The sequence below is a fragment of the Triticum aestivum genome, chromosome 3D, assembly GCF_018294505.1.
Source record: "Triticum aestivum cultivar Chinese Spring chromosome 3D, IWGSC CS RefSeq v2.1, whole genome shotgun sequence".
Classification (NCBI taxonomy): domain Eukaryota; kingdom Viridiplantae; phylum Streptophyta; class Magnoliopsida; order Poales; family Poaceae; genus Triticum; species Triticum aestivum.
In genome coordinates this window covers 506,417,975-506,442,593 of record NC_057802.1, presented here as the reverse complement: position 1 = coordinate 506,442,593, position 24,619 = coordinate 506,417,975, and the positions used below count along the sequence as shown (strand labels likewise).

The 24,619-nt window shown below is 43.0% G+C and overlaps 1 protein-coding gene and 1 long non-coding RNA gene across 8 annotated transcripts; both read left to right on the top strand.

The window, feature by feature from the left end:
• The first annotated feature begins 176 nt into the window (after positions 1–176).
• Positions 177–5,501, top strand: LOC123080047 (uncharacterized). 7 transcript variants are annotated; one of them, XR_006438220.1, is made up of 8 exons: positions 181–624; positions 826–1,169; positions 1,261–1,421; positions 1,514–1,974; positions 2,131–2,647; positions 3,548–3,643; positions 4,373–4,580; positions 5,052–5,501. It is a non-coding gene; the product is annotated as an uncharacterized lncRNA (long non-coding RNA). The 7 variants fall into 7 exon arrangements; XR_006438217.1 differs by lacking the exon at positions 4,373–4,580 and having other exon boundaries at positions 186–624; XR_006438219.1 differs by lacking the exons at positions 3,548–3,643; positions 4,373–4,580; positions 5,052–5,501 and having other exon boundaries at positions 177–624; positions 1,514–1,662; positions 1,806–1,974; positions 2,131–2,935.
• Positions 5,502–11,940: 6,439 nt separating this feature from the next.
• LOC123080045 (uncharacterized) lies at positions 11,941–14,593 on the top strand. Its single transcript, XM_044502904.1, has 2 exons — positions 11,941–12,441; positions 13,909–14,593. Exons 1-2 carry the CDS (start codon positions 12,045–12,047, stop codon positions 13,986–13,988), a joined length of 477 nt encoding a protein of 158 aa, XP_044358839.1. The 5' UTR covers positions 11,941–12,044; the 3' UTR covers positions 13,989–14,593.
• Positions 14,594–24,619: the final 10,026 nt, after the last annotated feature.

Below are 24,619 nucleotides of genomic sequence, written 5' to 3'. Positions count from 1 at the left end.
GTAATAGACTTAATGAACTAATTGATTGTTTCTTAGTTAGGATTTTCTTCACACATATTGGGCTGTCCCAAATAGAGTCTCCTTGTGAACTTTATTATATTATAAAACCCTTTAACAGTCGCGGTAAGGGTGCCCCCTCGCTGCATCCACGTCATCACCTGCTACTGTGCGCTTTTTTACTGGACCCGCTCGATTGACGCGTTGGCTTCTCCCCCTGGTCCATCCCCTGATTCCTCTCCCTCTCCCTTGCCTGCCGCCGCCACCACTCACCAGCGCCATCTCCCACAGCCGCCGTCAGCACGGCGCCCTCCCCCGGGAGGAAGAAGGGTGCAGAGGCAGCAGCCAGCCGCGACTAACCACCGGCGTCCTCCCCCGACAGGAAAGAGGAGGCCGCGACTCATCACCGGCGCCCTCCCCCGGCAGGAAGAGGAGGGCAGAGGCAGCAGCCAGCCGCGACTCGTCCGTGTCGCGTTTTGGCCCAGATGTGGCCGCCCCGTGCTCTGCCCGTCGACCTCGATCCGACCTCGGCAGTAGGAGCTCAAGCCGATGAGCGCGGCCTCAATCCGGACTCGGCAGGAGGACATGCGCCATCTCATTCCCCTTCACTTTTGGTCGCACCTCCCCGTGAGTTCCTCTTTCTAATCCCCTTCCGCTCTAATTTAATTCTCGTTTTAACTGTTCCTGCTGCCTATGGCTGCTGTAGGTATTTTCGTCTTCCCCACTTCTACTCTTATACTCCATTTGACTCAGTCCTGATTTCTACATCTTTCACAAGTAATCTTTTTTATTTCCTGAATTCTGTATGTGCTCATTGGACTGCAACAGCCAGGGTTGCTAGAGATGGAGACTTTCATGACATCTTGTCACCTCCAAATAAATAGAGAGGAAAAGCAGATGAGAATATTGGTTCGAAAATTCAAAGTATCAAAGAATTGGTCTGGCCTTTGGTCATGGTAAGTGAACTCAGATTTATAAGGTCAGCTGAATGATATCATTGTTGTTTTAAAGTTGATTACATCGAATAGGATTGAAAGGCTGAAATGTTGTTGCTTTTTTTTCCTTCTCTGAAGAAATTAATTAAGCTGTTGTTTGGCCTGTGATATCTTGTGGTTGTTGGAGGGCTCCCATCTAGCACTATCTGCTGGTCTACAAAGAGTCAGGAGGCACATGTATGAATGTTTAATCAACCCCGTGAGGAGAGCAGGTTTTAATTAACTAATCATGGGTTGATTAAAGTAATTCAAATATACTCTTTTGCAGGCTGGGTTCACTTTGATGGGTGGTACTTTCATGTCATTACTGGCTGATTATTGTGATTATTTCACCAGAAATCGGGCATACTTCTGCTAATGTTGCAGAGGTGGTTTGTTATTCGGAACATAGTGCTGTCAAACATATCACTATGACATTTCAGACGGAAGGTTCATTCAACATTTGTCCATGATTCTTGGATGCATTTGAAAATTCCCTGTGATTTTTCCCCTGAAACATCTAATTGGTCTTTTAATTCCAGGAAACCTGATTATTGCTTGGGGCTTCATCTTTGGCAAATGCTATCTTATGGATGTATCCGCTTTCACATTTGTGTTCAGAGTACAAACAGAGGCCACACAATAGTTGTTGTTGCTGATTGTTTTTCTTCTACAAAAGATGTTGTTTAAGGTTATTGCTCATCGACCCTCTAATTAGTCTTGTTGAATTAACTTCCAGAACATTTGGTTCATTTAATAAAATGAGGTGTCTTTCTAGCTTGAGTTATGATTTGCACAATTGTCCTAATACATCATGATTTACCTATTGATAAGTGGTTGCACGATGATGCCAAATTTAATAATGCCGGAGTTGAGAGAGATATGAAAACGACTATCAGGTCAAAGTAAGCACCACCTGCTACGCAAGCGATGTACGGCGATGGCGAGCACCACTGAGTGTGCACGGTGCAGAAGTCTCTATGGGAAGGGGGGCGGCTGTCGGGTAATATCTTTCTTCCCATCTCTCCCTTTTTATCATTTGCGGTCTTGCCAAACATTGGATGTCACATCTCCAAAGAAGTTTAGTACTGATCTGAATGGAACATATGTTCAGTTGCAATTCTGGATATTTACACAATTGTCTTTGTTTCTCTTCCAGATTTTATTGAAGCAAAAAATTGGTTTCTGATGCATTCAAAAATCAATAATCATCAGCGGCAACAAAATTTACAAGACCGGCCAGTGGATGGTGACTATCTCCACACTTGATCTTTCTATTTGACACTGCATAACATATTATGGCGTCATAAGAACAGTCTTATGTGACGCCCGCAAGAGGGACGTGGTCTACATTGAGCAGTACTACGATGGCGCCGATGAACATCTGCTCAAGCAGGCGATGATGAACGCGAGCGTCGGCTCAGTGGGGGCAGTGGAGGGTTGTCGAAGTAATAAGAGTAGTCTGTAATACATTTTCTATGCCATCATGGCTACCATAAGAAGGAAGGGCCTCGGCCGAAATCTCCATCAGGTTGCGCCCTCGACCAGCATCTCCATCAAATCCCGTCGACGTTGCAACTTCCGACGACACATCCAGTGTCGTTGCCGAGTTCGCCGGCGGAAGAAGAACATTCGTCGAGCCGTCCAATGTCACCTGCGCGGCTGCTACACGAGAGGTAGTATCCCCTTGAAAGCAAAGCAATGAATAGAAGCCCCTGTTTCAGTTATTGTTTCTGTCCCCTGGCTGGCTGGCCTTGTCTGCCACACAAGTGGGAAGTGCAAATCATTCTGAAAGTTGATTCAAGTTTGTAGTGCTTCAACTAGATTCATAGATGCTACACTTCTGTTAGTATGTTCAATATTTTTGCCTTCTGAGACTAAACAGTGTAGCTGCTCTGCATCCAGTACACCTGCTCAATACTTGTAATTTCATTGGTTCAGATTATCATAGGTAATTCGCTTAATGGATTGTCATAAATAATTTGCATCATCTTGTACCAACAGCCAAAGGGAGTGCATGGTTCTAGTAGCTTATTTGTGTTCGAGCCTCCAACAGGCTATGCACGCCCCAAGATTTGAAGCGTGACTGACTTTTTATGTCGACTGAATTCTTTTGTTACAATCATCAGTGGAGATTTCTCAAAAAATATGTGGATTGGTAAGACTAAGTTCGAATATCATATTTAATGGGTCATAATTTCTTATTCCAAAAGCAGACGTTACACAAAAATACATGATTGATTTGATAAATTTAGATGTTACCAATGGTCATGCACGTCGCTGCTGCATGAGTTCATGTCGTCGGCAGTGGCTCGCTCATCAACAAGGCCGATGAAATCAGGGGGAGCATGAGCGGGTCCGGGGACGGGCACACTTGATGCTTCTTTAATTCACTAGAGCAAAATACTAACAGCGTCAACATCGACAGCGTTCGTCACTCCCCTGACGGCATCTCCGATACTTCGGCCCCAGATTAATTAGTTGCAGCATCACCATAGATTGCCCTCCTGTAGAGCTATATAGGTTAGTGTGAGCTTGGTTTGATTTGGCCTGGTTTTGATGTCTACTGTGTGTAGGTGCCAAAGGTGTCCGATTGAACTCAGTTGGAGGCCAAACAGGTTCGGCTCTCGGACATGCCACCAATAATGCTCGATGACACCGATGCGTAGACTGTAAGTTGACCCCCTCAGCCCTGATATATTGGTGCGAGACACCGTGCATTTACATGATATTGCTAGGAACGCGTGCAAATTGCATAATTTGTTATACATGCTGCTTAACTTGATCACCGGTGTGCTGTTAGTTGGACCTCAAGAATAGAGATCACATCTTACCATAGGCAGCTCTTAATTATGTGCGCGTTAATTCAATTCTGAAAGTTGATTCAAGTCTGTGGTGCTTGAAGTAGTTCATAGAAGCAATTCCGTTAGTATGTGAACAAAAAGCTCATCTTATATGTGTGACCGGAGTTCAGAATATGAATAGGGGAATGATCATAGATACCAACACCTACAGTGTGATTTATCTTGATAGAGGTGCAATGGATTCGTAAGTAGTTTTAATGTTTTTTCTAGATAGCAAGTACTTAAGCTTCTGCAATCATGAAAAACAAAAGAAGGGACCAGTAGTCAGGTTCCATTAATCCTTCTATAGGTGTTCTCTTTGATGCCTTTCCCCCTTCATTACCAGTACAATGATGCTTTCTCTGTTAACCTTCTGGGTGGTGTTGGGCGCTATGCTCTTGACCTTGAAAGTGTATTTGCAACTCTACTCATAATACTTTTGTGTGATAGTAATGCTTTTGTGTGATAGTGAGGCAATTTAGTCGCATGCCTTCAGTTACAAAAAAAGTAACAAGAGTTGTTAAAAATACGAATGGGTCATAAATGGTCATAGAACAGGGGAGCAATTTGAATGGGCAATGGAAAACATGAGTAAAAGAAGCAGCTAAACGAAAGCCGCTCGCCCAGAGTGTCTCGGAGGAGGGTGTCACTGCCGCTGGATTGGCGAATGACTACTTCTTGGTGGCGTATGGATGTCGCACTGTATGCATCTTGATCTGTAGTTGGATAGTTCCTGACCTCATTCCAGGAGGCTGATTGGAGCCTGGTACATCACTTTTCTCCTTACTGATAAATGCTCTAGCTCATTAATTTGGTAATGCTCATGACATTGCACATGAGTTGCTGCGAGCCAAGCGATAGAAAAGTTTGAAACTGATGCTGCAGATGATCTTTCTTTTCTTCTTCTTCGTGACATTTTTTGGGTTCAGCATGTTGATAAGAAACTACTCCCTCTGTTTCCAAATATAAGTCTTTTTAGAGATTTTCAGTGTGGATTAGATACAGATGTATATAGACGGATTTTAGAGTGAGATTCACCCATTTCCACCATATGTAGTCCATATTGAAATCTTCTAACAAGACTTATATTTAGGAATGGAGGGAGTACTTTGTTTGTAGTCCTTGTACAACCTGCTTTGTTCAGAAGAATGTTCTATCAGGCAGCCATGTCTGATATGTTCACATGACTTCTTTCATGTGGCCGTTCCTCACATTCCTTTGCTTCCAACTATTCCAGCCAACTGCAATGAAGTCCTCCATAGAGAAGGGTTTGCAGAAAATGATCTTGGCATCCCAGATAAGTAGGTCGGGGTCAAAGCCAGTGCCAAGGGGGATTCCAATGGATCACCAACACGAGAAACTAAAATGGCAGGACCAGAAAAGATGGTCCCAGATCTCACTGCAGCCGGATGTGCAAGAACACACCAATGATCATCTGTGAGACTAACACTGAATTTTTTTCGATGGAGCATTACCTCTGCTATTTAGCTTCTAGAGTACAATCACTTGCACGTACAACTATAACAGCTAGCAGTATGGTTTATCCCCTTCTGGTTCTACTATTTCTCTAGAGTGATGGCATAGGAAGAGCATGTGTATATGTTGAGGTTAGTCTTCTGAAACTAATGCTGCAGATGTTCATTGTAGACTCAGCATGTGTATTTATTTTATTTTTACTTCTTTGTGATGTTTGTTGGTTTGGCATGTGGATAAGATTTTTTTTTTAGTTTATGACTTCTTTCATGTTAGCGTTTTTATGCTGAGCTGTAGATGTCAAATATTATCGATCCATGCATCTTAAGTTAATCGACTGACAGAGGAGAAGTATACCATACCCAGGAATCAGCATTAGCATAGTCCAATGTACAATTTTGTTCCAATCAAACAGCTTGCATTCTTGAGATTTCAGCCGGCTTTTGCAGTGATTTATTAACAGTTTGTGTCCTTGACGGAATCACAAACTACAAAGGAAACAAGTTACTGGAACGGACGTGGAAGGGATAAAAAATCGCCAATCGGAAGCAAATCCATACACCAACTCAGACCAGCAAAAGTTGGACTAATATAAAGTACCCAGCTCTCAGAGATTGGACGCCTAAATCAGTACACAGAAAAAAGTATAGGCAACTTAATACACGCCCAGGTTACACAGATTGATTTTGATTTCTAAAGAAGAGCAAATCTCCAAGTATACTCCAAGCTACTGAGCCAACCAGAGCAGATCAATCTACAAGCAATCTCCAAGCTACCGACCCAACCAGAGCCAAGGAGCCATAAGTATATTCCTTATCCCCTTATACATGATTAATATATACTAACTCTATTATCCATCTCTCCATACAACATCCTTCAATATCCTTACGAACAATGTGGTACCTGCCATGCATATACATAAAATTTATCATCAGAAATTTTGAACTTGTGGACAAGTAAAATCAGTTAATTGTGAAATTTATCATCATCAATTTTGAACTTCTGGACAAGTAAGCAAACAAGAAGAAAAATACACGCCACACATACACAAAAGGAGATGAATAAGACCAGTACAAGCAAGACATACACCAAGAATATTGTCTACATAGAAGTCCTGACCAAATAGGTAATGCAACATTTCAAATTTCAGTTTCTAATTCTACGTTAATATAAAACAAACTCAAGCATTTATGTTACACATTGTATTACTAATTTTCTAAACTTAAATTCATTACTTGGATTCTATAGAACGATCCAACTGTCAACTTCGGGCTTAGAATTCAGTACTACTTGATTGTCTTGAAGGAGGATGTCTTCATGTACCGAACTGGTAACTCTTCATGTACCGAACTGGTAACTCATTCGTGGAAATAGTGTTCCAATTTTTATGAAAATGTTAACTTTTATTAAAAATAAGAAAATTATCAAAATTAACCTAATTATCAATGTCTATTTAAATTGGACACAAAAATGATCCACAATGGCACATGAAGCAGATTGTGCGCCTTTTTTGTCCGGTGCAACGCACTGGCATTTGTACTAGTGAAGCCAAAGCTTTCATCACTCTTAAAGAAAATATAAAACAAATATCATGATGCTATCAACTACTGTTTGTTTGCTAACAATCAAGGACTAATGTGTGTGGGCGTATGAAAATGGCCGCATGAGACGCTTCGAGGCGCTGTAGTAATAAAAGTGCGCACAACTTTGTGTCAAGAGGCGCGCCATGGGCGCACCCCAACCCCTAGTATGATGCAATGAGTGGCATATATGTCTATCCATTAAAGGAGGTGTTCACGGGGCGGTCCAAACATATTTTGGAGGCCAAGATGAGTCAAAATAAATATAATAATTTATGCTAAACATTAATATATGTTTTTGTCATTAATATATGCTAATTATGATAAATTAGAATTTTTTTTGTGACAAAATATACATTTTTAATATATCCATGTCTTAAAAATATATGAATAAATCAAATCCTACTAAATGTGAGAACAATAAGAAAACGGACAAAAGCACACATAGGTTCTCGTATTATTTTATGATATTTGCATGAATATAGTGTATATGTCTATGTGTATCCTTAAATACCTTAAGTAGATATTTGTAAAGTTATTTTTATAAGAAATATCTTGATAAAAGAATTTTATATTAGATCCATGCAAATATAAAATCTAGAGTATATTAGATGTTTTTGAGGAGCTTGTCACCGAATCACCACACACTGCTTTAGTCCCTATTTTGTTCAAATGTATCTTACATATTATAGTGGGTTCAACCATTTGTTGTTGTTGTGTGTCTTGTTGTAAGATAGCATGCTCTGGTTAAGATACCGTTCACTATAACTTGTATGGCATTCAGGGAGGAGGCTAGCATCCTAAAATTAGCTGCCACCGATCAAATTAATTTTTGTTCTACATGGTGCACACTACTGGGCCATTTTTGCATATCTTTGCTATTGCAAATTTGGTCATTTATAGATATTTAATGTTATATATACTAGGCTCTTAATCGTAACAAAGATTTAATAATCATGTGATATTTTCATTCACAACTCGTGTGTCAAAGGCCGCCTTGAATCTTTTCAGCTGCCAACATGTCTTTGGGTTAACTTAGAAAAGTTGTGACTCATCGCACTCAACACCCAAAAGATAAAACTCAACATCTTTGATTTCTTCGATTGTAGGATTTGATGGTTTCCCTTCACTAACCTTGGTTTCCCCCTTGGTCCAACCAAGCCGAGAATAAGAGACTTAACTCCCCTTGTTGATAAAATTGAGATGTGCCTTATTTCTTTCTCTTCTTCTCTTTCATGTGGAGGTTGTATCATTGTCATCAAAGCTATCTTTACTTCCTTTCCTACTTTCTTCCTTTGAACCGTGAAGCTCCCTGGTGGTATTCAAAGCCAGATGCGTATGTCTATGGGGTAAATCTGAGCTCTCTAGTAGACCTAAGCTACCTAGGATAAAGCATGGAAGTTGGATAACTCTGGATATCTTGGAATCACTAACATTCATATCCATAATGAAGCCATCCATATGAAATACATTCACAAATTATAAAAACTTGTCCCGAATTACTTTAACGAGTCAGTGGTACCTCATGTTGCTACACATGTGGGCTGTGGGATCCATTTGTGGTGTGATGTAATAAAACCGAACCCCAACTTCTAAAACTTTACTTCTTGCTTCATTAGACAACAAATAATGCTCTTCTAGGTTTGATCGTTGGATGAGATAGATATGCAAACAATTTCCCAGGTTACACTTGTTTATTTTTGATGATCAAATCGTTATCATGATTGTGTTGGAGTTTCGGAAGCCTCTTAATATGTTCCATTTAGCCCTCTCATCACAAGCTTTTGATGAACCGATGTCTTTCAGAATAGCATCCCAAATAGGATCAACTATCTTGACTAACGGATTTTGGACCTATGTGTGTGTGTGGGGGGGGGGGGGGGGGGTGTAACACTTTTTCCTCGATGTGAGTTTATACACATACTACTTCGGCCATCTGCGAGCATTATTGCTTCAAAAACCCTAAATCGGGCTCTTGGTCCTCCCTCTTTAGGAAGGAGTGTGTTGTTCCTTCACTTGCATTTAGAATTGAGTTCCTCGATTTTCTTCAAACATGGCTAAAGTCCCTGGCTTAATTCCCTTGTACAACCCATCTAGTTCCCTTCAATAGTCTTGTTTCTCCCCTAGCTACCTTCGCCCTCTACATACCTTTTTATCTGCACATAATTCTTTTATTGATAAAATTTTATTAATAGAAGCATCTACCAAGTCACAAAAGAATGAATCAAAATTCATAACACAAGTCAAGAAAAAAGGAAAAATTTGACTGTGAATAGTACACAATTTAAATTGGGTTTTAGATTTGGCACATTATCACTATTGATAATTTTTTTGCAATTTTTGTCTCCCTAACTACATTTGAAATTTCTAGTTGAAACTTTGTGACATGCTAGATGCTTCCATTATCTATGTCACATTATAATTTCATATTAAAAGAAAGTGTCTATGGGGAGTTGGGTGCACAACTTTAATAGTTTTTTTTACTTCTTTTAACACAATATTGAAGCACTTCAAAATCCTGGTATGATCGAGTTTGGAGCCAGAACTACCGGCATTAACATTGTGGTCATTGCAGGGGTGGGGGTTAAATTCCCATGATGAGATCCCTGGATGATTACACCAGACATGCACCTAAAAATCCCGCTCTGCATAAACATGCCTGGTATTCCAGAACAAGGCATATGCGATCTAAAATAAGAAAAACAAAGCATAGTAATAACACCTTTGTTTTGAATTGTAAGACGTTTTGGAAAGTTTAACATGGACTACATACGGACTGAAATTAGTGAACAAACACACTAAAATAGAGTAGGACATTTTGGAGACCGAGCTCCATGGAGCCCTTTATTTTGAAAAAAAATAAATCAAAATTCATAAATTTCAGTTTCAAAAAATTCTGAAAAAAACTACACATGTATGCAAGGATGTAAAGTGTATGTGTGAAAAATTTCAGGATGAAATACTTCGAATTGCGAGTTGCACAAAAAAACAAAATCATGGACTTTAAAGATGAACAGTACATATGCTAAAAAGCCTCAGATTTGTCTTTTTGTGTAGCTCATATTTTAATTTTTAATGTATTTCGACCTAAAAATTTGCACACATGTACATTATGTATCTAGGTACATGTGCATTTATTTTCAAGATTTTTTAAAACTGAAAAGTTTGAGTTTTGAAGTTTTTAAATAAAGGCCTTCATGGAGCTCGGTCTCCGTTTGACATTTTCGACTAAAACACATCTAATATACATCCGATTTAGAAAGAAAAAAAAGTTAGAACATCTCATGATTCGGAACGAAGGGGCATGCCAGAGTGGAGTCCTTCACATAAATAACAGGCATAAACATCTCCGATGGAGGCTCCGACCTCCGTGCATGTGCATCGATCACTGTCGCACGCAGCTGGCTCGGGCGCTCGGCTGAAGGACGAGCGGGGCGGGTGCAACGTAGCCGTCGTGCCCTCCGGCGCCATGGAACACCGAACAGAATCACGTGTGGTCGCTCCCAAGCGCGAAATGTGGTTGGTCGCCCGCGTCGTGCGTGTGGCTGGACGTGCCGGCGATCAAACAAGCGGCCAGGGATCGGCCCTGGAACTGGCTTGGGTCACGGCGGCTTCAGCCCCACACCACAAGAATGATTCCGCAAGGACGCGCGCGCGAGGGGTCACCGGCGGCCGGCCGGCCCTGCGCTCGCTGATGGCTCCTCCGCCACAAGTCCTAACCAGATGCTTGCACTTATCCACACATGGCACGTGTGGGTGCAGGCGCCGCGGTCCACCTGACCACCTCGTGTCCACGTACCTCCGAACCTAGTTCTCGCTTCTTGGTGAACACCGCATGTGGCTCACGCCACGGTACCGACGATTACGAAGATGCCAAGCCTGTCATTTTTGCACGGAGGTGATGTGAGGGGATGCAATCATTTATACTAGGTCGAGGGTGTAATAAGTAAAACTGTAAAAGAGCCGTGACACTGACAGACCTGGGAGGAGTGGGAGTGATCATGATGTGCTGAGGGGCGGCGCATGCGGGACAGTAAAGCCACGTACGTACGCGAGTTGCCCGTTCTCTTCTACAGGTCCATGACAGCAACGTCCTAGTGCACGTAATTTTCGGTCCGCTCCATGACTCCTCCATCCACCATTCGCGTCTGATCATGTCTCGTAGCTGGAGAACAGCAGCAGCTGGAGTGAGATCTACTCATCACTCATCAGCCATCACTAAAGACGTGTTAGCACAAAGCTCACGCTTTATCTAATCCTTGTCCGCCACACAGAACTGCCGAGGAAACACTCGTTCAGACCATGATGTAGAGTAACAAATTATTACGCACACACCCTCTTTTATTTTTAATTTAGAAGAAAGAAAATGCAGCCCCAACATGTGTAATAGTCGTTCTTAAGTTGTTTGTAAGAGATGTCGCATAAGAATTTTAGTGATACGAAGGAAAGCAGTGGCGGAGGTAGGAATAACTTTTAGATGCGACGGAGTTTAGGAAGGAGGGAACTGCTTATATGCCATCATACAAAGGTTCACAAAAACCCTAAATACATGTCACCACAACAAATTTCGTTCCAAAAGTCGAATCCAAGTTCACTTCTAAATTATTTCCTCCCCTTCTTCGGCACCGTCTGCATACTCGCCCTCTGGCCACGCCGGCTGACTGCCGCCGATCGCTGCTTGCTGGATGCATGGATGCACCTTGAACCAACATGTATTGAGGATCTTTTGCCTCTCGATGACTGTAACTCTCTAAATATGGAATAAAACTCTTTTTCCCCTTGCAAAAGAAAAATAGACAGGCAGTGGGCTACTATATATTGTCCGAACATAGCATGGCTGAAATAGATTCAGTTTTTTTTTTCTGTTTTTTAATGGGGAGAGACAGCTTTACAGAAACGAAAATCACACTCCAAAAAGGGTTTTCGTCGCAAAATTAGCCAGAAAAGGTAGGCATCCATGAGTTACTACCCACCTAAAAGGCTCAAACAAATCCAAAAATAAACCCTTTTTTTTCCAGCACAGCTAGCAGCCAGCGAGTTCTTTGCCCGTCTATAAATGAGCCAAAACCCAAGCCAACCCGAGGCACAAAGCTCTACAACCAGAAGCCAAAACCGAACCGAGGAAGCAGCAGCAGATCAAACCGCAGACGAAGACACCGTCGCAAGAGAACGAGAGAATGGCGGCCATCTCCTCCACCTCCTACTTCTCCTCGCAGCCGCAGCTGCCGGCGTCCGGAGGCGGCAGCAACGGCCGGCAGCCGCGGAGGCGTCGGATGGGGGGCAGCTGCGTCATGCTCGAGGCGGCCGCTGCCTCTGGTAGTGGTGGTGGCGGCGTGGTGGTGGGGAGGACGAGGAGCCTGACGGAGGAGGACCTGGAGGAGCTCAAGGGCTGCCTCGACCTCGGCTTCGGCTTCTCCTACCACCAGATCCCGGGCCTCTGCGGGACGCTCCCCGGCCTGGAGCTCTGCTACTCCATGACGCGGAGGTTCCTCGACGAGCAGAGGACGGTGGTCGGGCAGCTGGAGCCCGTTGCGGCGGCGGCGCCCATCCCGGACTGGAAGATCTCCGGCCCTGGTAAGACTTGTTCCCTGTACACCTGTTTGTTTATGTTCTTGGTAAAGTTTCAGTTTTGGAGCGATGCGAGGGTGTGGGTTTTGTTCTCTGTTGTTTCAGTGTGCGGACTCTCTGATTTGGGGATGATTAGAAGTAAACTTTGGTAAAGATTACTGGATTTGCTTGGTTAAATTGAGGTTTCATGCCTGATACCGTAACATGTATTCTGAAGATATAAGATATACATGCTTCAATACTTTGTACCAGACAATATGCATCCAGGTTATTGCAAAATGAGGGATTTGTAACCAGTATTAAGCAACAGTTGAAATTAATGTCTGACTTAGATCATCCCTGTTTTCCTCTGAAAAAGCTCGCTCATTAACAACAGTTGTACTATTTGTTACGAACTCATAAAGTTGCGACATTCTTTTTGTTATGGGACTACGATAGATCTGCTGTGTTTATATGAGTTGCCGAGTTGGTGTACAAATTTGAGGCGATCAACTGAAAATATGTCAATTCAGTTGATTCGCGGTGAGTTACGAACTTACGATTGCCCTCACCAACTCTTGGTAGGATACGGCCAATTCTTGTTCTATAGATTTCAGTTTTGCCCTTGTCTTGATGGTGCTTTGCATGGTGTAGTCTGTAATATGTCTGGCGTGGAAAATTGTAAGCCGTTTCTTTGGCTATTCATAAAAGGTTAGGATGGTAGGCACTCCCAAGATTCTACTGACCTTTTCGGTTGTTGTGTATCCCATGGTTTTGGTTACATCTAAATTTGATGCCGAATGAAAAAAAAAAGGAAATAGGTTGAGCATAGAATGGAGAAAGCAATACTAGTGTTCAAGGCAAAATGTATATGAAAAAAAGATTGATTGAACTTTCCAACGGACTCATTCCATGAGTAAACGATTGAATGGGATTCGCTTGGGCAACGAATTCAAGTCCTGGTCCCCTTTTCTCTCTTATTGAATTAACTAATTCATTTCCTTTTTACTTTTGGATTTTTTTATTTGATTTGGCATTATTCAACAATAAAAAAAGAAAAATTTCGACAAATTCCTTTTTTTTAATTATGTGATAATTATGAGAACCAATCCTACAGTTCTATTATTTGGGAAATCAAGGTGAGAGACAGGCAAATAAAAGAAGCAGACCATATCCCCCCAAAAACAGAACATGTGACTTGGTCATCGATTCACTTTTCTTGGTAAGGGGAACTGTCTTGTCCAAGACAAGCTTCACAACAAAGCAAAGCAAGAGCAGTCCCCACTGAAAATTGTGCTCCTCCCTCCAACTCATATTTCCTCCTAAAAATATATATAAAAAATCGATGATGCGCTAATCGTGCTACCCTGACCCCAGCATTGCAAAGCATGTTCTCCATATCTGTTTGATTTGCTGTTAATTTAATTGTGAGATTGTATTTCCTTGCGAATGATGTACTGCTCACGGCTGATCAGCAACTATTTGCTTTGATAGGTGATAGTCCAGAGGAAGTGAAAGCTAGGCTCAAGTATTGGGCCCAGACAGTGGCATGCACAGTCAAACTATGCAGCTGATGGAGATTGGTAGTGTGCTGGTTCTCTCTTAACATATATGCTACTACAAGCTGAACTGGAGGTGGCTGAAGTTGAAGAACGATGCTTATATGGTATTGGGCTTGGTGGGCAAGTGCAGAGGAGGTGCTTCTGCTTCGTGTTATCGAGGCGACAGAACTGACCACTGCTTTTGCCAAACTTCGGAGGGGGGAGAGGATTGCTGACAACATGGAACTGAGAAATCGCGAGGCGGTCCGCAGTCGAGCTTTTCTGAAAGCATCAGAAGCTTGCCGTTCCTCGTGAGGTGACTTGTCTCTACATGGCGCAGCGGTTGCAAGTGCCTGAGACCTCTGCTTGTTTCTGCTCTTCCTTGTAGTGCTCACTAGGTGCTCCGGTTGCACCGTGCTGCTCCGGCTTGAGCTTTGCAAATCCTTGGGTGGATTTGTTCAATTATAATTTTGTTTTATTGCTCCTTTCACCTTAGATTTGCTTTGGAGCAGTAGACCTTGTATAGGACTTGCATGTACGTATCTGTTGATTCTGCTGTACTGCACTCGGAGGGTGCAGAAACAGTTTCTGAAATAAATTTCTGCGTCCAGCCTAACAGCAAACTGTGGCTGTTGAAATTGTGAATGGTACATGATCGCACTGAACTGAATCTGTGTAGCTTCAAGACTGAAAAAGGAAAGATGAATCACATCACTAATTGGGTGTATCATAAGACCGAGAGGGCATGGGATCTCTTTAAAACATACCACCTCTGTCCTAAAATATGAGACGTTTTTTGCAGTTCAAATTGAAGTGTAAAAACATCTTATATTTTGGGACGGAGGCAGTACATTATACGGCTGTTTTAGAAATGTATACTGTAAGTATTCAGGCCAGGAACTAGACTGAAGAAGCAGCACACCCCACAGGTCCATCAGGCACGCTGGTACCTGGTACCAGTTGGTGCTAGAAATCGGAATCTGGCGCCTCTCTTCATCAGTCGCTTCCCGGGGAAGGATTAGCCCCAGGCAATCTCTCTCCTCGACGACGATCCAGCGGCAGCAGGCACCTGAGGGGAAGCACCGACTGAGCATTGTCGCAGAGAACCTTTTATTGATGGAGAAACCCACTGAACTTGGACAGAATGCATCTGGTGCTTCTCCAAACCCGCCCTTTTGAAAGACCTGCGAATTTCCAAATTCTTTTTCTTCTGAGTAGCTTTGGCCATAATATCCACATGACCATGATTTCTGGTATTAGGCTTCTGGATAATAACTGGACCCCACTTAGAGGAAATGTCAGTAGCAGGTTTAGCACTCTTCAATTTGTGTCAGAATTAGTCTACTCCATTGAGCTGAGCAGGCATGTTTTAATGGAGCCCAAAGCTGCAACCATTTAGGCCGCGCTTGGATTGGGTGTAAAATTATACGGAGGTGTTTTCTTTACAGGTGTAACTTACCGGCTAATGAGCAATTTCTGGCCGGAAACGAAACGACCGACCGAGGCATGTATTTTATACGAAGGTATTTGAAACCAAAACGCTGATCCAAACAGGCCCTTACACAGGCAAAAGTTGTGTGTCTTCTTCCCCCAAAACATCCTCATCTTCATCAGACTCGGCCACTTCAAATCTACTCCCTCTATAAGATCGTTTAGATCATTAGTGTTCTAGACGATGTTACATTTCTTAACAGAGGGAGTACTTAACTGGGCAGAACAATAGTCTATTTGGGCAGCCATGGAGCTGTCAGGTCCTGAACTCCAAACAGAGACAACATTTGTATGAGGTGATTGTGGAATTGTAACAACATGGCTCATACACATATCTTGGAACTGCTCCTCCACGGTAACAAAAGCTCCAGAATTAGGATGTTCTTTTGTTTCCTTCACAAACTGGACATGAACTTCCTAAAAAAAATCACAGGATGAAAATCCACAGTAGACACAGATAAATCCACTTTTTCCAAGTAGATGTACCGCCAGAAGTGCTAGCTGTGACGTTTGCTTTGTCAGATAAATTCACAGGATGTTTTTTTTTTGAAAAGGAGGCGTGCCCCCGGCCTGTGCATCTCTTGATGCACACAACCATTTATTAAAATAAAAGATTCAACCAAGTAGTCTCGAACATAAGCAAAAAGTCGAAGTAAATAAATGCCACAACCGGCGAAAATAGGACTAGATGACTAAACACCTATCCTATTATTAGACCGCCATCCAAACCGGTTATATCTATCCCGTGCAATCATCTCCCATCGACTGCACCCAATATCCATATGCGCCCTGTGGTCCGCATGGCTGATCAAGGACCACGTACGGATCCAGGTAGACGCTCTGAAGATGACCTGCAAAAAATTGGTGATGGTTTGTCTGTTAAAGGCGACGTCATTTCAACAATTCCATAACGCCCAAAGTAATGCACATGCTCCCACTCGAATATGTGCCGTGGTCTGAGGCGCTACCCCAGCCAACCAGTTCTCAAAAATATGTGATATCGTGAGAGGCGGAGTGACGTTAAACGCAACGTGAATAGTTCTCCAAAGTAACTTAGCAAGCGGGCATTTGATAAACAGATATTCTATTGTTTCATCATGATCACAAAAGCAACATCTTTTACTTCCTTCCCAATTACGCTTAGCTAGATTATCTTTAGTTAGAATTACACCCTTATGCACAAACCACGTAAACACTTTTATTTTCAATGGCACCTTAACTTTCCATATATGAACTGTCCTCGGGATATTCCCAGTATTAATCAAATCCGTGTACATGGATTTAACCGAGAAAACTCCTGACCCTGATAGTTTCCAGTACAAAGAGTCTTCTACACCAAAAAGGTTAACCTCCGTTAACCTACGCACAAGATGTAGCCATCTATCCCACCGCTGACCTATAAGCGACCGCCGAAACTGCATGTTAAGAGGAATGGATCCCAACACTGTAGCAACAGAGACCTCTTTCCGTTGTGCAATGTTGTAAAGGGATGGATACTGCAAGGCTAATGGGGTTTCTCCTAACCAGGTGTCCTCCCAAAACCTAGTATCCTGTCCATTCTCTACAATGAATTTAGTCCTGTTAAAGAAGACGACCTTTGTCCTCATCACCCCCTTCCAGAACGGAGAGTCAGGCGGTTGTGCCGTAACCTGGGCGAGCGTTTTGGAATAAAGATATTTATTACGCAGCAGTTGAATCCAGACCCCTTCTCTTTCTACTGATAGACGGTACAACCATTTGCTGAGCAAACACTTGTTTTTCACTTCCAGATTTTCAATACCCAAGCCTCCCTGGTCCTTCGGTCTACAAATTATATCCCATTTTGCCAACCGATATTTAGCCTTGTTTTCATCAATTTGCCAAAAAAAATCTAGATCGATAGAAATCCAATCTTTTTCGTACCCCAACCAGGACTTCAAAGAATGAAAGGAGAAACATTGGCATACTTGTGAGTACCGAATTAATAAGAACCAATCTTCCTCCATAAGACAAGAGTTTGCCCTTCCAGCAACTCAGTTTCTTTTAAAACCAATCTTCAATACATTTCCATTCTTTATTATTGAGCTTGCGGTGATGAATTGGAATCCCTAAATACGTAAAGGGTAACGAACCCAATTCACACCCGAACAACTGCTCATAAGTTTCTTGCTCTTCTTTGGCGCGTCCAAAGCAGAACAGCTCACTCTTATTAAAGTTAATCTTCAGTCCTGACAGTTGTTCGAAAAGGCAAAGCACTAACTTCATGTTTCTTGCCTTAACAAGGTCATGTTCCATGAAAATAATGGTGTCATCGGCATACTGTAAAATGGAGACCCCACCATCTACCAAATGTGGGATAAGACCACCTACTTGGCCATCTTGTTTCGCTCTATTAACAAGAACATCCAACATATCAACGACGACATTAAAGAGGATTGGAGACATCGGATCTCCCTGTCTCAATCCTTTTAGCGTCTGAAATAATGACCAATATCATCATTTACCTTGATTCCGACGTTGCCTCCCTGTACAAAGGATTCAACCTGCTTCCTCCATGCATGATCGGACCCTTTCATACGCAAGGCCTGCTGTAAAAATGGCCATTTCACTTTATCGTAAGCCTTTTCAAAATCCACCTTGAAGACCACTCCATCGAGCTTCTTCGAGTGAATTTCGTACAAGGTCTCATGTACTACGACCACTCCCTCGAGAATGTGCCGTCCTGGCATGAAAGCAGTCTGGGTTGGCTGAACCACAGAATGGGTAATCTGTGTCAGACGGTTCATGCTAACCTTTGTGAAAATCTTGAAGCTCACATTCAACAAACATATCAGCCTGAATTGCTCAATGCGAATTTCTTCCTCCTTCTTTGGTAACAGTGTGATGGTGCCAAAGTTTAGCTTAAAAAGTTGTAAGTGGCCATTAAACAGATCGTGGAACATAGGCATCAAGTCTCCTTTAATAATACCCCCAGCATTTCTTATAGAACTCAGCTCGGAAGCCATCTGGACCAGGTGCTTTATCATTTTTCATTTGTGCTATCGCTTCAAACACCTCCTCAGAAAACGGGGCAGTGAGAACTTCGTTCTCGTCATCCCACAGTTGAGGAATATTGTCCACCATACTCTCATCGAGGCCGACATAATTCTCTATCGGGGCCCCAAACATTTTTTTATAATAATTGGAAATATACATTTTCAGATTTTCATGGCCTACAATTGTACCCTCATCTTGTTCAAGCTGTATGATTCTCTTTTTCCTATGTTTCCCATTGGCAATCATATGGAAAAATTGTGTGTTTTTATCCCCTTGAACAACCCGGCGCACTTTCGCTCTAAGTGCTCATTTCATCTCCTCTTCTCTAAGAAGCTTCGCCAAGCTGACCTCAGCTTCTCTTTTAGTCACTCGCTCATCCATGTCCAGGGAAGTGCTCTCGGCTTTTATGTCTAGATCGTTAATAATCTTCATCAATCTTTCTTTCTCTTGTCTATATATGCCACTATTGTTCTTAGCCTAGCCTCTCAAGAACTGTCTAAGATGTCTAATCTTATACTGCCATCTTTTGATCTTGGACTCACCCCTTTGTTCCGCGGCCCATTCCCTTGCTATCAACTCAAGGAAATCCTCTCTCTTGAACCACACAGTTTCAAAAGAGAAGACATTCTTGTTTCCCCGGTGAGCCACCTCACCGAAGTCAACAAGAAGGGGTGTATGATCAGATATTCCCCTCTGTAACGCCTGCACCTTCACGAAAGGAAATTTTTGTTCCCACTCTGTACTCGTAAGAACCCTATCAAGCTTTTCATACGTCGGATTCGGAAGATTGTTTGCCCAAGTAAATTGCCTTCCTGTGAGGTTGATCTCTCGCAGGTCCAGGCTTTCGATAACCGCATTGAACATAAAGGACCATCTGCCATCAAAGTTGTCATTATTTTTTTCTTCTCTTCTTCTAATAATGTTGAAATCTCCACCAACCAGAATTGGTAGAGTCTCGCCCCCACAAATCCTAACTAGATCTGCAAGGAAGTCTGGTTTGAGCTCAGGTTGTGCCGCCCCGTACACAGCCACTAGAGCCCACCTGAACCCGTCAACTTTCGATCGCACATGGAATTTCACTGCAAATTCACCCCAGAATACGTTTACCACCTCAAGAGTCTCGCAGTTGACTCCGAGTAAGATCCCACCAAATCTTCCCCAAGGTGGCAAACAATGCCAATCGAAATAAATACCACCCGAAATTGTCCCAAGGAACTGCGAGGTGAAATTATGACGTCATGTCTCAAGCAACGCAACAAAGTCAAGCTTCTATTCCAGAGAAGCCTCCGCCAAAAACCTACGCTTAGCCAAGTCCCTAAGACCTCTGCTATTCCAAAAAATGCCTCGCATGGATCATCATGAAATTTCTTCCTGAACTTAATCCTAGCACTTCGACGCACAGTTGAAAGGCCATATACCTTTTTTGACGTTTACGTCTAGGTGCCTCTGGCATGAGCTCACTGTCCGCATGACTGGAATCGTCGCCGAGACCTTCACATGATTGCAGAGTGGCCACATGCCCCTCCACGTCCAAGGTCTCCGAATCAAGAAGACTCGTAGGAACTAGATCCTCGCATAAACCCTCCAATTCACAAACACCCAACTCATTAATCTCACTCTCTTTCATCGGTTTGACAACTGCAATATTTTTAAGCATAGTCATCGTTCTATCCGTTTCTATATCAAGAAGCTCATTAATAGAAGTAGCTACTTCACGTTCGCTATCTCCCAGAGAAATGCCCAATTTATCCGTTCTATGTATAATATCATGCTCAGAAAAATGCAGAACTGAAAATTGGTGTTAACTAACAAACCTGTAGAAGACTCAATGTCTCGAATCTTGGCCGTCCGCATTGCGCGCCCCAGCTGCAGGTCATCAGCATCCGGCTGCTCCTGAATACGCCAGCTCGACCTCCTCCCTCCAGAGGTCGGATCTGGGATCCCTCCAAAGGCCACCACCTCTTGGTCGAAGAAGTTCATCACCCGTACAACAGATGAAGCTGTGGGATGTGGCACCGGAGTGCCCGCCACCGGTACCGGCATCTGAACCACGACCTCAGACGTCGCCGCCATAGTCGTCACCTCCTGCGACAACTGTGGTGAAGTCGTGACCCCCTGTGGAGTTAGTGTCGAAGTGGCCCCAGAAGTCTCCCCCACAGCTGCCGCCTCCTGCGACAGCTGTGGTGAAGTAGCAGCGCCCCGAGGCGTCATGGCTGGATGTAGCACCGGAGCGCCCGCCTCTGGTACCAGCATCTGAACCACGACCTCAGACGTCGCTGCCACAGTCGTCACCTCCTGCGACAACTGTGGTGAAGTCGTGACCCCCTGTGGAGTCAGAGTCGAAGTGGCCCCAGAAGTCTCCCCCACAGCTGCCGCCTGGTGAAGTAGCAGCACTCCGAGGCATCATGGACGGATAAGCCACCACTGCGGCAGAAGGAACCACCATATCAGTAGGGGAAGCAAGAAGTGAGGACGCCTGCCTCGAGCTCCTCCCCCTAGGTGACTCCGGGGACGCCGCCATACTAGAGCCACCCTCAGAAAAGGTGAAACAGACGGGCGATAACGGAGGCAGCTCCTGCTTTGCTGGGTTAGCTCTCTCCACCCGATCACCCCAAAGGCGCCCAAGCGCCAAAACAGCACCAAATGACCCGAAGCGAAGCCCTGCCATGGGCGTCGAAGCGGGATCAGGTGTCGTGGTCGCCGGGGTCGTGGACGTGGACGACTGTCCCATCCCTCCGGAAGACGCAGGTGGATCTCCACGCTTATCGTGGTCCATCAGATCATCCTATCGTCCATGAGTACCATCCGTGCCATCGGAGGAATCCTTTCCTTTGTCTGCGTTCATAGCCAATGGGTATCCCTCAATCTCAAGTTTTAGATCATATCCTAGACCATCATAAAACCAAGATAAATAAGCAGGCACTGCCTCCACATCAATCACTCCAACACGCAATCTCGCAATGCCATGCTTGCGAGTGAATGACATATCAACGTCCTCGGCCTTGCCAATAAGAGAACCAAGGCACCAGGTCTCAAGAAAGTCGTTAAGTGGTTTGGGCGGAACCCCAAAGAATCTGACCCAGATCTTCATGAGAGGATGCCCAACCGGTTCATTTTGTTTCCACTCATCAAACTCGAGGTAGCATGAGCTGCCAGGCACCTTGCACATGCCGAACTTGTTCATCCTATCAAGATCGACTTTAGTTGGATAGTCGACCTTGGACACATGCTCACTGATGTTGGCTTGAACTACGTCGGTATTTCCCCAAAGAGAAAGGGATGATGCAGCACATCAACGGTAGGTATTTCCCTCAATGATGAGACCAAGGTTATCGAACTAGTAGGAGAACCATGCAACACCACGTAAACAACTCCTGCACACAAAGAACAAATACTTGCAACCCAACGTAAGAGAGGGGTTGTCAATTCCTCACGGGTAAAAAGATAGGTAAAATTGTAGTAGATTGGATAAATAGACCTCGCAGGATCGCGAGATAAAATAAATAAATAAAAATTGCAGCAAGGTATTTTTGTATTTTTGGATTAATAGATCTGAAAATAAAAGCGAATAAAAATATATCTCAAAGGCAAATATAATAAAGAAGAGACCTGGGGGCCGTAGATTTCACTAGTGGCTTCTCTCGAGAAAAATAGCATACGGTGGGTAAAAAATTACTGTTGGGCAATTGATAAAACTTCAAATAATCATGACGATATCCAAGCAATGATCATTATATAGGCATCACGTCCAAGATTAGTAGGCCGACTCCTGCCTGCATCTACTGCTATTACTCCACACATCGACCACTATCCAGCATGCATCTAGTGTATTAAGTTCATGGAAAAACGGAGTAATGCAATAAGAACGATGACATGATGTAGACAAGATCTATTTATGTAGAAATAGACCCCATCTTGTTATCCTTAATAGCAACGATACATACGTGTCGGTTCCCCTTCTGTCACTAGGATCAAGCACCGTAAGATCGAACCCATCACAAAGCACCTCTTCCCATGGCAAGAAAACCGATCTAGTCGGCCTAAGTAAACCAAAGATTCGAAGAAGAAATACGAGGCTATAAGTAATCATGCATATAAGATCTCAAAAGATTCAAATAACTTTCATGGATAAAAACATAGATCTGATCATAAACTCAAAGTTCATCGGATCCCAACAAACACACCGCAAAAAGAGTTATATCAAATAGATCTCCAAGAGACCATTGTATTGAGAATCAAAAGAGAGAGAGAGGAAGCCATCTAGCTACTAACTACGGACCCGTAGGTCTACAATGAACTACTCACGCATCATCGGAGAGGCACCAATGAGGATGATGAACCCCTCCATGATGGTGTCTAGATTGGATCTGGTGGTTCTGGAACTTGCGGCGGCTGGAATTGATTTTCGTCGACTCCCCTAGGGTTTCTGGAATATTGGGGTATTTATAGAGCAAAGAGGCGGTGCGGGAGGCCACCGAGGTGGGCACAACCCACCTGGGCGCGCCTGGGCCCCCAGGTGCGCCCTGGTGGGTTGTGCTCCCCTCAGAGCTCCCCTCAGGTACTTTCTTGGCCCAACAGGTGTCTTCTGGTCCAGAAAAAATCCACAAAAAATTTCGCTGCATTTGGACTCCGTTTGATATTGATTTCCTGCGATGTAAAAAACAAGCAAAAAAAAAAACAACTGGCACTAGGCACTATATCAATAGGTGAGTCCCAAAAAATGATATAAAAGGATTGTAAAACATTCAAAAATGATAATATAACAGCATGGAACAATCAAAATTATAGATACGTTGGAGACATATCAGCATCCCCAAGCTTAATTCATACTCGTCCTCGAGTAGGTAAATGATAAAAACAGAATTTTTGATGTGGAATGCTGCCTAACATGTTCATCACATATTCTTTTCTTTGTAGCATGGACATTTGGACTTTTATATGGTTCAAAGCAATAGTCTAGTTTTGACATGAGGACTTTAATACTCAAGCATATCAACAAACAACCATGTCTTTCGAAATATCAACACTAAAGCAAGTTATCCCTAGCCCATTATGCCCAAACATTGATCCATTCATGAAACACACTCACATATTAGCTACACCCAATGCTCAAGTACGATCATAGTGCCCCTTAGTTGGTGCTTTATAAGAGAAGATGGAGACTCAAGTAAAAATAAAAATTGCATAAAGTAAATAGAAAGGCCCTTCGCGGAGGGAAGTAGGGATTTGTAGAGGTGCTAGAGCTCAAAGCGGAAGAGATAGAGATAAAACATTTTGGGGGGCATGCTTTTCCTGTCAACGAAGCCGATCGAGTAGTTCCCAATACTTTTCATGCTAGATATATCATAGGTGGTTCCCAACCAGAAAATAAAGTTTATTCCTTTTTCCACCATACTTTCACTTTACATGGCTAACCGTATCCACTGGTGCCTTCCATACCAACACTTTCCAAGGAATTTATTATTTGACAACATAAAGTAAATTCATTTTTCATTTCGGGACTCGGCATCCCTAATACCTTTGCCGTGCTCTCGTGCAATGACAAGTGAATAAACACTGATCTTGAGAATAACACATCTAGCATGGAAATATATCAGCCACCCCCTACCGTTTCATGAGCGGTACGAGCACACAAAAGAGAAATTTATTTTGATAATTAGAGATGGCACATACAAATTTGCTTAGAACGGCAAAGGAATACCGCATATAGGTAGGTATAGTGGACTCATGTGGCAAAGACTGGGTTTAAGGATTTTGGATGCACAAGTAGTGATCATACTTAGTGCAAATGAAGGCTAGCAAAAGATTGAGAAGCATCCAACCAAGAAACGAAAAATCTCATAAGCGGGCATTAAGCATAACTAACACCGAATAATGCACCACAAGTAGGATGTAATTTCATTGCATAACTATTGACTTTTGTGCTTGCATATGGAATCACAAACCTTAACACCAATATTCTTACCAAAGCATAATTATTCATCAACATGACTCACATATCACTATCATCATATCTCAAAACTATTACAAAGAACCAAGTTTATTTTGTCCAATGATCTTCATGAAAGTTTTTATTATATCCTCCTTGGATATCTATCACTTTGGAACTAGTTTTATATGTTGCTTTTAATAAGCTCAAACAAATATAAGTGAAGAAC

Bases quoted from the DNA above. Each gene is read 5' to 3' on its own strand.
- LOC123080045 (XM_044502904.1), top strand. From the start codon at position 12,045: ATGGCGGCCATCTCCTCCACCTCCTACTTCTCCTCGCAGCCGCAGCTG. The intron at 12,442-13,908 runs GTAAGACTTGTT...TTGCTTTGATAG, and splicing joins CTGGAAGATCTCCGGCCCTG to GTGATAGTCCAGAGGAAGTG.